Source organism: Mytilus californianus, unplaced genomic scaffold, assembly GCF_021869535.1.
Source record: "Mytilus californianus isolate M0D057914Y unplaced genomic scaffold, xbMytCali1.0.p SCAF_2, whole genome shotgun sequence".
NCBI lineage: Eukaryota > Metazoa > Mollusca > Bivalvia > Mytilida > Mytilidae > Mytilus > Mytilus californianus.
The window spans coordinates 47,596,995-47,610,952 of NW_026262668.1; the positions used below are offsets into that span (position 1 = coordinate 47,596,995).

Consider the following 13,958-nt stretch of genomic DNA (forward strand, 5'->3'; position numbering starts at 1 on the left):
ATATGAAGTACCACCAAAATACAGGATATCACATCCAGTTTCAGGTTAAGAAGGGTCGAAAAAAATATTCCCTTGAATTTGACAGTTGTAGGAAATTAACCCTGCATTTCATTGCAGAAAAAAAAATGTGGGTCATAACCATGGGTGTTTGAAAGCACTATTCGGGGTTTTTTTTTTTTTATTTGGTGTTCCAATAAAATATTTCAAGTTGAAACTAGAGGTGACATGCATGCATTGTTACTAAAGCTTGTAAACAGGGAAAAGGGGGATGTAAACTTGCTTGGTTTATTTCCGGTGATGTTTATTTTCTTTATTTGAAATAAAGATAAATTATGCATTTTTTTAATGCCAATTTAATAAAGACTTATAGGGGAAACAATGGTGGTATTACCCATAAAGTACATCCGGGATATCTCTTTGACTTATCATCATTTGCATTTGATATTAAGACGCACATCCCTTGTCGTTGTTTCCCCATCATACCAGAACAGTTTGTATTAACAAACTGAATTTGTACTGTTTTACATAGATTAAGCTTTTAAATTAAGCACACTGTTCAGTTTAGTCTTGAGGTCATGGCGGTCCGTTTGAAGGTTCCGCAGCTAGTACGTTTGTTGACAACAGGGGCAGATCTGGGGTCCGAGGAAATGGGACGTAATTATCCGAAATGGTAAATATCTGGGACATAATTATATATATAATTATAATTAAACAAGTCTAAATTGAAAACAACGTTCAAACCTACTCCTACAACTGATGTTCTTAAACCCTGCAGACTGCGATTGGCGATTGCCAAATAAACGGATCACAAGATGTAACAAAATAGATCTATTATTAATTTATTACCAAACAGAAAACAATAAACTTGCGGAAAAGATGGTATACCAACATAAGGTGCAAAAATTTGTACACCATATCCGGATTTCGACAATTAATATCTTTTCAGTGAAGTTAGGAATCGAAACGGTATTTGGAAGGCCATATAATTTACCTCAATTTAGGATAGACTCTTGAATTTTGAAAGAGTCCAAAAAGGATCAACGGATCATATAAACCCGAAGGCAAATATAATACAAGTCCAAACGAAAAAATATAAACAAATCTAAACTTGAAAACAACGTTCAAACCTATGATTGCGTTGGATAAAAACCGCAATTTTTATCCGTGTGCATGCAAAAACAAATGTCTTGGTAGAGGGATCTAAATACAGCACAAACAACATTTTCCAAAAGACCAAATGAGTGAAAAGGTATATTTTAACAAAACGCATTTGACTAGCATACACATGTCTCTGAAAATGTACAACAGAGCCAAGGCTGCCGAGCGTAACGATGAGACATTTATTGACGATTTTAGGCAAAAAAATCATTTACGGCCTTTAGGTCACTGGATAACTACTGTCTATTATTTATTTTTGGAGTTTTGGATATGAAGGCCGAACTTGATTTGTGGCCGAAATGTCTTCTTTATATTTTTGAGTTACCGTTCTTGTTTCTACTTCTGGTTCCTCGTCGACAGCAAGATCGTGTTCCTCGTAACATAACAGTAAATGATTTTGCTGGAACCAGTTATCGACATGCAAATGGCTACGGGCCAAAATCATAAGGGAAGATTATTTCGTCATATATTTCAAGTAAATATTAACCAATATTGGAGAAATTCTCTTTTGGGCCTTCCTTTACTTAAGAGGTCCCTATATTTTTAGGTTACGGTAAGGTTTAGGATAAAGAGTAACTGGTGCGTTCGCTCCCCAGGGGCGGATCCAGCTATTTATAAAAGGGGGTTCCTAACCCAGGATAAAGGGGGGGGGGGGGTTCCAACTATATGTCCCCATTCAAATGCATTGATCGTAAAAAAAAGGGGGGGTCCAACCCACGGAACCCCCCCCCCCCCCCCCCCCCCCCCCCAGTTGGGAATAACCCCCCAAATGAGGGATATCCCGTAAATGAGGGACTGTCCCTGAGACAAGGGGTTGTTTTACCATTGTAAAAAAGAAAAAAGAAAAACTAAGATTTTTTAACTTAAAAAGGGAAAATTTATTATATTTGGAACAACTTTTCTAAAAGAGGGTTCCACTTATTTCTAATAATAAGGAAGATAATATGAGGCAGGCATTACCTGTGAAAGAGGACGAAGTCTATATAATTTTTTTTCTATTTAATTCAAACATATTTTAAGTTCTTAATCTGTTAAAAAAAGAAACAGCAATACCGTAACTCTCCGATTTTGGTTCTGTTGTTAGGGATTTTAGTTGTGACGTTATTTTAGTTATGACGTCATATTCAATGTAAACAAAGAAACACTATAATCAGGTAACGTTTTTTCATATCAAAGAATAATTACAAATAAAATTGTTATTGTGTTCCTTCCTATAATTTACTGGACTGATAAATATATATTTCAAAGTCTCATGACAAAGGAGACCGGAAGAAGGAAGAAGATTTCTGCGCAAATGCGGGAATTAAAAAAAGTTACAGAAAAAAAGTTAACGATTTTGAGTTCATTAGTGCAATGAAAATTTCAGGAAATTTTCCTGATTTTTTCTTTTTTTTTTTTTTATTTATTTTTCAACTGTAAGAGGGGACTTCTTCCCCTTATAAGTCCAGGAATATTACAAAATTCTTGGACATGTTTTGACCATATAATACCAGATAGATGTATAGTTCTTTGGGAAAAGTTTCTTCAAATAGTATAAATATTTGCTCATTTGTACTAAAAAGAGGTTTTTACAAAAAATATTTTGTATCACTTGAAATGTACCCCTCATAAAAGGGATAGTCATTACATTGAGGGGTTATCCCTCGTTTGAGGGGTTGTTCCCAACCTATTAACACGTTTGCACCCTCTTAGTCAAATACAGGCCTACTAACATGACTAATAAAACCCCAAAATTTCAGGGAACTAACTTTCATACCTGCCAACCTCTGAAACTTTCAGAGAGGGAGATCTCCCCCTCAGCTAAGACAGCTGAGGGGGAGATTTTGCACGAACGACATTTTCAAGTTAAAAATATGACTTGTTTATTTATTCATTTACAAAACACAAATAAGAGTAAATAGATATAATTTATTTCTTCAATCATGGTTATATCCTATAAAGGTGTGTTGGTTTGTTATTATAATTTTCAATATCTATGACAATTATGTCCCTTCAGGCCAGCATACCTCAAAGATATGTCTGTTTCAAGTGATCATCTTTAATGTAAAGAACGGTGCAATACATGTATGTACAGTCACATTTTAATCACAATAGTGAAATACATCTCTTATAAATTTCAATTTAAACATTGAATAGAAGTATAGATCTATTATTGAGAACCCAATGAAAGTTTTCCACAGTGCCATCTCTATCTGGTCGAGGTATTTAAACTTTTGTAAGTTCTCTTGTCCCATCAAATGAATACAATAGCTATTGTTATCTGTGTAGTTTATTCACTGGGACCTTTAAATTTCTTCTAAGAGAAATCTATCACTCATTGATTAATTTACCTGAGTCATGAAAAAATGTTCTTATATATAAACAAAAATACTTTTTTTATACTCATTAACTGCCTGTGATGATGTATTTATTCAAAATTGATAATATTATCAATCTTTTCAATATAAACACTGATTTAATCATAAAAATTTGATTTCTAACAAAAGTTTAAGTAATGTTCCAATTGAAATTTGCATTTTTTTTGTTTTTGTTTAGTTATAGAATACATTTAAGTAGGTCTTAATTTGAACATCATAATTTTCAAGTTTTTATTTGTCAAACACACAAAAAAAACAAATTCTATAGTTTTGTCAGAAATCAACTTTTATTAATGTTTGAATCACTGTTTACATTCAACAAATTGAAAATATCTTATTAATATTGAATAAATACAACATCACATGCAGTTTTGAGTATAAAACATGTATTTTCGTCTATTTAGAAGATTTTTTTTACTCAGGTAAATTAATCAATGAGTGATAGATTTCTCTTAGAAGGTCCCAGAGAATAAACTGCACAGAGAACAATAGCTATTGTATTTATTCAATAGGACAGGTGACCTTACAAAAGTTTAAATACCTTGACCAGATAGAGATGGCACTGTGGAAAACTTTCATTGGGTTCGCAATAAATGATTTTCAAAATATAATTATATTTTTGTCATAAGGTCTTCAAAATCATTAAATTACCATCCTTTTATGATTCTTTGTTCAATTTGTATTTAATTTATATTCTTTAACCAATTCACATTATTTTAAGTAGGGTAACTTAAAACAGGATTAAACAGGGGAAGTAACCCGAAATTTCTTTGAAGTGTTTTCAAATATACAAAGCTAGAGGTAAAAGTCGGTAATGATCGTTAATTAGTATTATGTTTGACACCCAAGCTGTCATGTGAAGCCATTTAATTTTTACATGGACTGTGATTTACAGGTAAAAAATACCCTCATCAGTGACACAAAAACGTTATTAATGTTGAATGGTCAATTCAAGGTAAAATATCCAAAAGCAGGAGATTCGATACTCCCGCTCGGGAGGGGACCGGCAAGCTGGAGATTTCCAAAATTTCTTCATTTGAGTGGGAGGGTTGGCAGGTATGAACTTTTCTAAAATTGACTCATCATTGATATTAAGCTATATGTTCAACTAGTTGTATTTTTTTTCTTTTGTTAAGTTTAATGTAATTGTCACAATAATCATGATAACTAAATGCACAATTTGTCAAACACACATGTTATTAACCTTAGACACATCATCATGATCATACACACTTTACTTTTATTATTGAATTACAATCAGTACTCCCCTTTTGGGGACGCAAATGTATAAAGTATCTGTCTCTTCAATTTCCACAAATTTTACCTGGATTAACCTTGGTTAATTCGTAATGTGTTGTTACAACAGTTACCATGGTTACATAATCCAACATAATTCCATTATATGTACATGTACACAATAATTCTGGGAACTCCAACCATTACATGAATTTCTTAATAATTTACCTATAAACATGATAATAATCAGAATGTTGGAATAGCCAGTATAAACCGGTTCATTCCTTTAATGCCTACATCCTTTGTTTAACAAAATACAGGTAAACATATGCTGGCTTTCAAGGTATAGTATCTTATAAAAATTAAGTGTAAAAAAAAAACAGTAATTACAACTTGTGCAGGTAAGTGGCCATGGAGTCTTCAAATTCCCAAAAAATTAAGGTTTCTTTGCAATGAATGAATATTTTTTGTATTTTTCTATTTGTTTGAAATGAGGAAATCTTTTTTTATAAAAGGAAAGAACAAAAACGTCAGTTTAATTATTGCAATTCTCAACATTTTTGCTCAAGGAGTTGCATTATTCACATTAATAAGAACCTCAATAATTTCTGAATTTACAGTAACTGTAATTGAGGAATATATATATATTTATTCGTGTAACTGTTTGTTAGGATACAAATAATCATGTAAACAAGAACATGAAGAAAACATGGATATATTTTTAAAAGATAAATATTATAAAAAAAAAACATGTCACAATCACATATAAATGTGTTTGTTTTGCCTGTATTTTTTTACTTGATTTAGTCCATGAGATGAAGGGGAGACATATATAACTTTTAGTCTACTAGAACAGTTTCACCTAGTTTAACCCAAAATTTGAAATGAGAATTTATAGAACAAATTAATACATGTAGTCACAACATGAAGATTAGTGTTTTATCATTTTAGGTACAACATGTACAATATGCAATCATCTCTGTTTTGGTATGGATTTAAATAACAGATGCTCATTTTAGGAATGGATAAAATTGTAGAAACATACATGTAAACCTACCTGCTTTTATTTGAAATAAACTACCATAGTCAACATGCAGATGTCAGTGACTTTTGAGGTAACATTTTGTGTGCGAGCCGACACACACCCAGGAGAAACAGTATGTATCATTGGAGATTGTGACATGCTGGGAAACTGGAATCCACATCGTGCTGTAAAATTAACCAGAGTTTCAAGTCCTAGAACTTCCAGGAAAACTGATAGCAACGATAAAAGTAGCCCTAATGGAATGTAAGTATGACAAAAAAGAGATGTACATGTACATGTAATGTATGAGGGTCTGAATATGGTTTACAGAAAAGTGAATAATGGTAAAAAAATGCAGAATTAAGGGCAAAATAACAAAAAAAATAGAGAAAAAAAGTTGTCAAACTAAATAAAGAATAGAGAAAAAATGTCTGAAAAGTTAAAGAATAAAGAAGGGAAGGACCCCAATACAGACTCTCATGATGGCTGGGAGTGCTTCTCCTCCAGTTTTTTAGTGATTTCCCACTATTATGAGTGTGGAGTTGCACACAGGGATTCACTTCCTGTACAGCCATTTCCACTCTCTATATGGATATGTGAGAAAAAATGAAAACTCATTCTTAATCATTGATACTAAATGTATTGGCAGTCAGCTGCAGGATTCACTTATTGTAGTAATTTGAAAATTTCAGTATTATAGATACATGTATTTTCAAATGATTTTGACATTATTTTTTTATTTTCAATTGCAATATACATGTACATGATGTATGATATTATCAGTTCAATATTTATCATGTATATACTTTGTCTGAAATTTATCCAAACAATGTTAGATCCGCAAATTTGCAGTTGCAAATTTATGTTTGTCCTTCACTCAGATGGATTTGAATCTCTGGTTTTGAAAATTCGTGGTAACTGTTCCTGCACTGTGTCAGCAATCTAGACCACACTGCCAAATAGGTGATATCAAATGTAACTTTCGTTAGTCGAGTGATGCCTATACTCATAGGCTTTATCTAGGGTACAGTAATATCAGTATACACAAATATGTTCAAGGCAGTAAAATTTGCTGGTTTCAGCATTTATCTGAAAAAGGCTTGTTCTTTTATATTTATTTATTTGATTTATGCATTTTTATGTATGTACCTTGTGTGCAATTGCAGGAATATATGGAAAAGAAAAGTTAGATTGACAAATGGGATGCACGATTATAAATACCGTTACTTTATTGCAAGAATTGTAGAATCTGATAGTGAGGACTGTGAGACAACTGTAGATGTCAGTAAATGGGAAACTAATATAAGACAAAGAGTTTTTTCTCCAAGAGGTACTTATCTTATATATTTACTTTATGTTTATGCTGTGTTGTGCATAATGTAATGTTCTTAAATTTAAAATAAATATGCATGTAATTACATTTAGCACACTTAATACAAAAAAACATGACAAATGTTAAAGAAAAAAAAATGAAAAATAAAACTTTGTATATTTTTTTGTGTCCAAAGCGTTTTCAGGATTTACAGTACAGGTAGAGTCTTATTACTATGTATGCCTTAATCCGTCTAGATGTTGGACTGGTCGGACAGTTGTCCGAGTGTAATTAACACCTGCTGTGATATTACCTGTGCAATAGCAGTGGAAGGTCGTAAATCAATCTGTACCAGGGCTTCCAAAATTATTTTTAGCGAGCCGGACATTTTATATATTATCCCGATTTTAATCCCTTAAGACTAAACAAACAAAAGGCAATTATGGTAATCAGTTGCCGAGTTGGCCATCCCAATGATATTGACATTAAAAAAAAACGATATTAAACTTTCTTTGATTCAAATTCGAAGTTCTGATGTAAACTGTTAAATTGGCAGTGCATCATTCGAAGTGTGCAACATCAGCGTACTTATATCTGCCTTAGACTCTTTATTTGTGCAAAATAACGTTGTCAAATTCTTTACTTTCGTTTTTAATCTAATATATCGGATGTTATCTTGACAATGGTAAAACATGGACCAGAGACGGATACGTAAATTCCGTGTACGTTTGCAAAGCGTGAATGAGTGGAAGTAGCTCTTTCTACTTTATTTCTTGAAGAAAATATTCGAAATAAACGTGAGATAAAGGTATCAATGACAATTTAAGCATTTTTTGAAGAAATTACGATACATAATTAAATTTCACACCTGCGCACATGCGCACACATGTACTAGTTCTAACAGAGACATGTCTCTAGTTCAAACAACATGGTTATGACGATTTTTCATTTTCACCTTTTTAATTTTTTGATCAAATCATATTTGTAAACGTATTTCTGATAATTTAAATCTTTTTGACTAAATTAATTAGATACAAACCGCTGAAATGTAAGAAAATAACTTTGAATAGACCGATCAATGCCCGGTTCAAAATAGTTTACATGTCACCTGAACAGGTAAATTTCAGCTGTTCGACAACTAATTAGCCTTGATTAAAATGAGAAGGTATTAAAGTGGTGTCTTCCCGATTGTCCCACTTTTTGAAATTACAGGTAAAAAAGTAATGAAATTTTGTGGGACAATCGGGAATATGTGTGTGGGACAATTGGGAAGTTTAAATGTGGGACAATTGGGAATTGTTTTGATAGTGATTAATTTGTTTTTATAGTCTGTGTCAGTTAATTACAAGTTACTAATCACTGTAACTTATAAAATATGAAAAAAAAACATGAACAAATAATAATACTAACATATTATATTTTGCACATACATGTAGTAGGTACAATTGAAGTATCATCAAACATGGAATATAATACGAAATCATAAAATTTTAGTCTTAGATGCATGATTTTTTTAATTAGTTTTTATTGGCTTTCAACTAGCTGTCAGTAACTGCGAATACTCTAAGATCTGTACTTAGTGTCTTTGTTGTGGGGATGTATAAGTAGCCGTCCACGTCCATGTCCACTCTGTGATTTGTTAAATGTATTTCTGTCTGTACCCATCTGATGAGATAAGCCTTTTTCAACTTATTTTTTTTAGTTTATTCTTATGTTGTACTGTAACATCACTGTCCCAGGTTAGTGGGAGGATTGACGCCTTCAAATAAGTATAACCCCGCCACGCTCTGTATGTGTCTGTCCCAAGTCAGGAGCCTGTAGTTCAGTGGTTGTCGTTTGTTACTGTGTAACACATCTGTTTTTCGTTCATTATTTTGCACGTTAGTTTTTCTAGTTTGACTTTTTTTACATTTTTCATATGGGACCTTTAAAGCTGACTCTGCTGTATGGGCTTTGCTCATTGTTGAAGGCCGTATTGTGACCTATAGTTGTTAATTTCTGTGTCATTTAGTCTTTTTTGGAGAGTTGTCTCATTGGCAATCATACCACATCTTTTTTTTATGGAAGTCTGGTTCTTCTTTATAGTTGGTGACGAGTCCTGTTGACTGCACTTTATGGCAAAGACACTGGGAATATTGGAAAAACAACCTTTGATATTGATTCTTAGAAAGGCTGATCTGGCAGAATTCTAGACAACAGCTTCGTTATCAAAAAAAGGAAGTTGTTGGGTTCAGGTGAATCTGACGTTGGGTGTTAGTAGTCTTCAATAGTGCAGAGAATGTTGTATTAATGTCCTCTGACTTCCCTAGTAAAATTGTAAAGACTTCTGGAAAAATCTCTCCATCAACAAGTTCGTGTAAAGTGTAGAATGTAAATGAGTTTATACCTTTTTTTTTAAATTGCATGCATTATTTATTCAAAAACTTTAGAGAAAATGTAATTAAAATTACGGTATTGAAATTTGTTTTATAAATAACGTAACATTGTAGATATATTTCATAAATCAGAAATAAATTTTTTTTAATCAAAAGTGCATTAATCTAATGATTTAAAAAACATTTTTTTTATACTTCTATAAAATTAATATTAAATGTGCAATAAATTAATTCTTGTTTATTTAGCAAAACAAACAACAGTTACATTGTTTATCTAAGAACATTTTACTTCATAAAATAATGTGGGACAATCAGAACTTTTCATGTGGGACAATCAGAACTCTAAAATTTTAAAAAGTGGGACAATCGGGAATAAACCATTAAAGTAGGGGTTGTTTTGATAGTACTTAATGATCATGTCACTTTTATGACCGGAAATGTGTGGCTGTTAAAGGCAAAACGTTGGGTCAAAAAGATCTCGAATTATGTTTAAAATGACCGTCTCTTAAAGCCTTGAAAACTAAAAAGTAGAAGACCGTTTCATGCTTTGCCCAGCCGGACTTTTACCGGACATTATACAAATGTCCGGCATATATGACCGTTTTGGAAGCCTTGATCTGTACCAGTTTGATTAGAATTAAATTTTACCTGTACAGATATTTTAGTATTTATGGAGGATAGATACATGTAAAATATTGTATTGTATATATTCAAAGAAGAAAATTACAATGAACTATTGAAAATTTAATACATGTAATATGGGATCAACTTTTATTTGAACTTATTAACTGACCGCATAAAAATAAAAGAAAGACGATTTTTAACAATGTATTGCTAACCGTAAATATTTCATATTATTCAAATTGATAACAACCAGGACGGTTTTCAATCGAAGTTTTCATCAAAATGTTGAGACATTAATCCCATAGATTATATGAGTCTTCGTTGATGGTTATAACATTTCCCTCTTTTAACGTCCTGTTCCTTTATGTTATTAACAGAAATACACAATTTTAATATTAGGCCAACATATCGTATTTCTAAAATATATAAACAAATTGAATAATTTATCATTTTCCTTTCGACACCATGTTCCCTGCCGGAGTTTCTACATCTATTCATACCTGTCAATCATTACTCACAAGTTAAACATTTTGGTCAGCCAGATCACTCGTGCTTACTATTTTGACATATTTCCCGTCAATCTCTTGGAAACAATTGTTTATTTTTTATTACAACATGTTTCTAATCCTAGTTTATATTAAAAAAACAAACTTTTCATATGCACTTCAATATCTTATGTCCCAGCATTATTTTAGATTTTGTTTGTAAATAATTTTATAAATTTACAAATTTGTTGACACTCGTTGTATTATAACAAAGATATTGCCTTTCGATTTTCATGTTTGAAATTTTAATGAAAATTATAAACATATTTTATGAATTGTGTCAATCAATATACGAAAATCAACGTTTTACACTAGTCAGCCGTCTTTACTTTTGCGTCATATTTCCCGCCATTCTAAAGCTCGTGCAGTCAGTAAGATTTAGTAAATCGATGTCAGAAGTTTGAATTTTATTTTTTTGTAAGGTACGTAGTAGTTGATAACCTGAGTCGAAGGGGACTTTAGGTTTGCACTCCGTCCGTCTGTCCATCTGTCCGTCTGTCCATCCGTCAGTCCGGCACATCAGCTTTCCACACTTTTTTTCTTCGTTCTGGAAGATATTGATTTGATATTTGATATATAGTTTTATCATGACAAGTTATAGATCAAGTTCGAATTTTGTTCCAGTCTGATGATTTAGTCCAGAGTTATGGACCATAACTCTGGACTATATCTAATGTTAGAGTACTATGTTAAACAATATTTCTGTACAAAGGGGGATAACTCATTTTTTAAATGACATTCTTTGTTAAATTATTTGAAGAATTTTTTGGCAGGTTTGTTTGTTATTTAGTATAAACTAATTTTCTGAATGCTATATATATAAAAAAAAATTATGAAGAGAAATCCTTTAATTAGATAAAAATCTATTTTTATTAATGTATATATTTCAATACATTACATTGTGTAGTTGTTGACATTTTATAGATAAGTTACAAATCTATATTAGTTTGTGACAAATGAAAGAAAAAGTATTTGGAACTATTAATTATATTTGATTATAATTTGAAAATAGATATACACTGTATTACATCATATCTAATTTTAGAGAACTATTAATCATAACTTATGTTTTTTTCACTCAAATAATCAGTTTTCCACACTGTTTTTAGTCATGCTTGAAGATATTGACATGATATTTACTTTTTGTTTACACCATGACAAGTTATAGAATAAGTTAGCATTTTGTTCCAGTAAAATGAATTTTTACCCGGTAGGGGACTATGTATTGCCATGCAATACTCTCAGAATGCTTGTTTTTAATATGATCAAAACCTGGAAAAGTTACATGCTTTTTCTGAGTTTGATCCCGTTTAAACTTCTGCATCTGGGGAATTTTTGCATGTGTTAATACCCTAATAATTTTCAATATTTTAACAAGTTCTACACTCGATATGCATTGGTCTTATCACAAATTTGAGTGCTCCCTGTATTATCAAATGTGTTTTTCATACACAAGTGTATTAGAATTTCATTTTCCAACTGTTCTTACCATGTAACGCATGCCTCCAAATCAGATTTTGAGTGTCTTATTACACAAGACCTCACGTCCTTGAGATCCCTGAAAAAGGTTATACAATATCTTTTTTTTATCGTAAAAATGCTGACTTTGAATTCGTTATATTTCAGCATATATGGATGAACCTGCAAAGTATGAAAATACAATTGATATCTTTGGAGAATACGGTAATTATGAATGTAATTTCTGCAGTACATGTAGCTCCTAGCGCAAAAATAAATGTTCAAGGAGGACATGGAGCATGAAGGTACTCTTTACGCTCACTCCTATGCATTTTATACATAAAGAAAAAGTCTATCCTTCATTTACACTTTTCTGTCACAATTTTTTTTTTATCCGCAACTACAAACCACAAAGCTTTGTTTTAGAGAGCTAAACTGAGGGATACATTTTCAAAAACATCTTTCATAGTTGTCTCATTAAGAGGCAGTACCTGATACTTGACCCTTCTAAACTACTGATCAGTATCACCGGAATGAAGGAAATTTATGTAGGTCATAGTTACATAGAATATATAAAACAGTATACATATTTCATAGAATTTGAAAATGAACAGTTCAAATAAAGAAATCTTTGATAGTTCATGTATTTGTAAAGAATTTTCCAATTTGCTTATATATTTCATGTTTGGAGAAGATCAAATTTCGTGGATTAAGAAAAGATTGTTTTTTTGTGGATATTTGATTTCGTGGTTTTTCCAAAGTCTGCATACAAGCTGTAGGAAATTTGTACTTGTTAAATTCCTGGGTTACCTATACCAAACAAATACATGTAAATTGGTATCTTATGAATTATATTGAATCCACACTATTTTTCATTAGGAAGCACTTGATGCCTTGGAAACCTTTTATCTTATTTTTTTTATAACTTGCAGGACAGAAGAGGTATGTGACAAATGGCTGGCTGATTGACAAGACAGAAATCCACATTCGACTACACAGCAACCCACTATATATGTGGAAGCCTCGTCATAGAACACAGACCTACAGTATTAAATGTACTCCTTTAGATCATCGATTTAGAGATGTATGTTAAACTTATATATAAAATAACAAGTGTTGTAAAATTTATATTTAGTCGCCAAAAAATTTATTGGGCTTTTGCAGAGTTTCAAAACCAGAATATTTTTTCCGATAATATTTGTGTCAACTTTTCATATGACTAATGATTACCATGATAAAAGTGTAACATACATTGTTTTCTCCTATTGTCTTGTGTGTATTGAATGCATTTATGTATTACAAACAATTCTGTTTGGTCCTTGAATCCGGAGGAAAAAACTTTATTTGTATGTATAACATGCACAGACATTTTTGACGACTTTGCATTTACATCAGGAGTTACAATATGAAGATGATATGTAGTGTGCCAATTTTATTTGTAGACAATAGATGAAGATGAAGAAGATGATTACCAGCCACACACTATGCCTCCACAGACTTTTACAAAAGTGTTTGTTTCTGTAAGTATATTGGCATATTTGTTCACTATTTTAGGGCTGTTAACCCAGTGTTTATAGTATTTACCTTTATCATGTTTATTTACATGTAACTATTGATCACACCACTAACTCATAGAATTGTGGACTGGGATTAGTTCTCAGGATTGCGATTTATCATTACTATAAACAAGCTTCATTGATGTGCATACAAAAACAGGCTACATTTACATGTATGTGTGTACAAAATCCGGCTTCATGTATATGCATACAAAAACAGCTACATTTACATGTAAGTGCATACAAACAAAAACTCGCTTCATTTGTGTGCATACAAAAGACAAGCTACATTAATGTGCATACAAAACCAGGT

The 13,958-nt window shown here is 31.7% G+C and overlaps 1 protein-coding gene across 2 annotated transcripts in view; it reads left to right on the plus strand.

The window, feature by feature from the left end:
• The first annotated feature begins 1,519 nt into the window (after window positions 1-1,519).
• Window positions 1,520-13,958, plus strand: part of LOC127729903 (glycerophosphocholine phosphodiesterase GPCPD1-like) — a 45,171-nt gene continuing 32,732 nt past the window's right edge. For both annotated transcript variants that reach the window (XM_052237836.1, XM_052237837.1), the window contains exons 1-6: window positions 1,520-1,633; window positions 5,703-6,039; window positions 6,942-7,105; window positions 12,258-12,314; window positions 13,022-13,173; window positions 13,532-13,609. In XM_052237836.1, coding sequence (XP_052093796.1) covers window positions 5,843-6,039; window positions 6,942-7,105; window positions 12,258-12,314; window positions 13,022-13,173; window positions 13,532-13,609 — 648 coding nt within the window. In that variant the 5' untranslated portion in view covers window positions 1,520-1,633; window positions 5,703-5,842. The remainder of the gene's footprint in view (window positions 1,634-5,702; window positions 6,040-6,941; window positions 7,106-12,257; window positions 12,315-13,021; window positions 13,174-13,531; window positions 13,610-13,958) is intronic.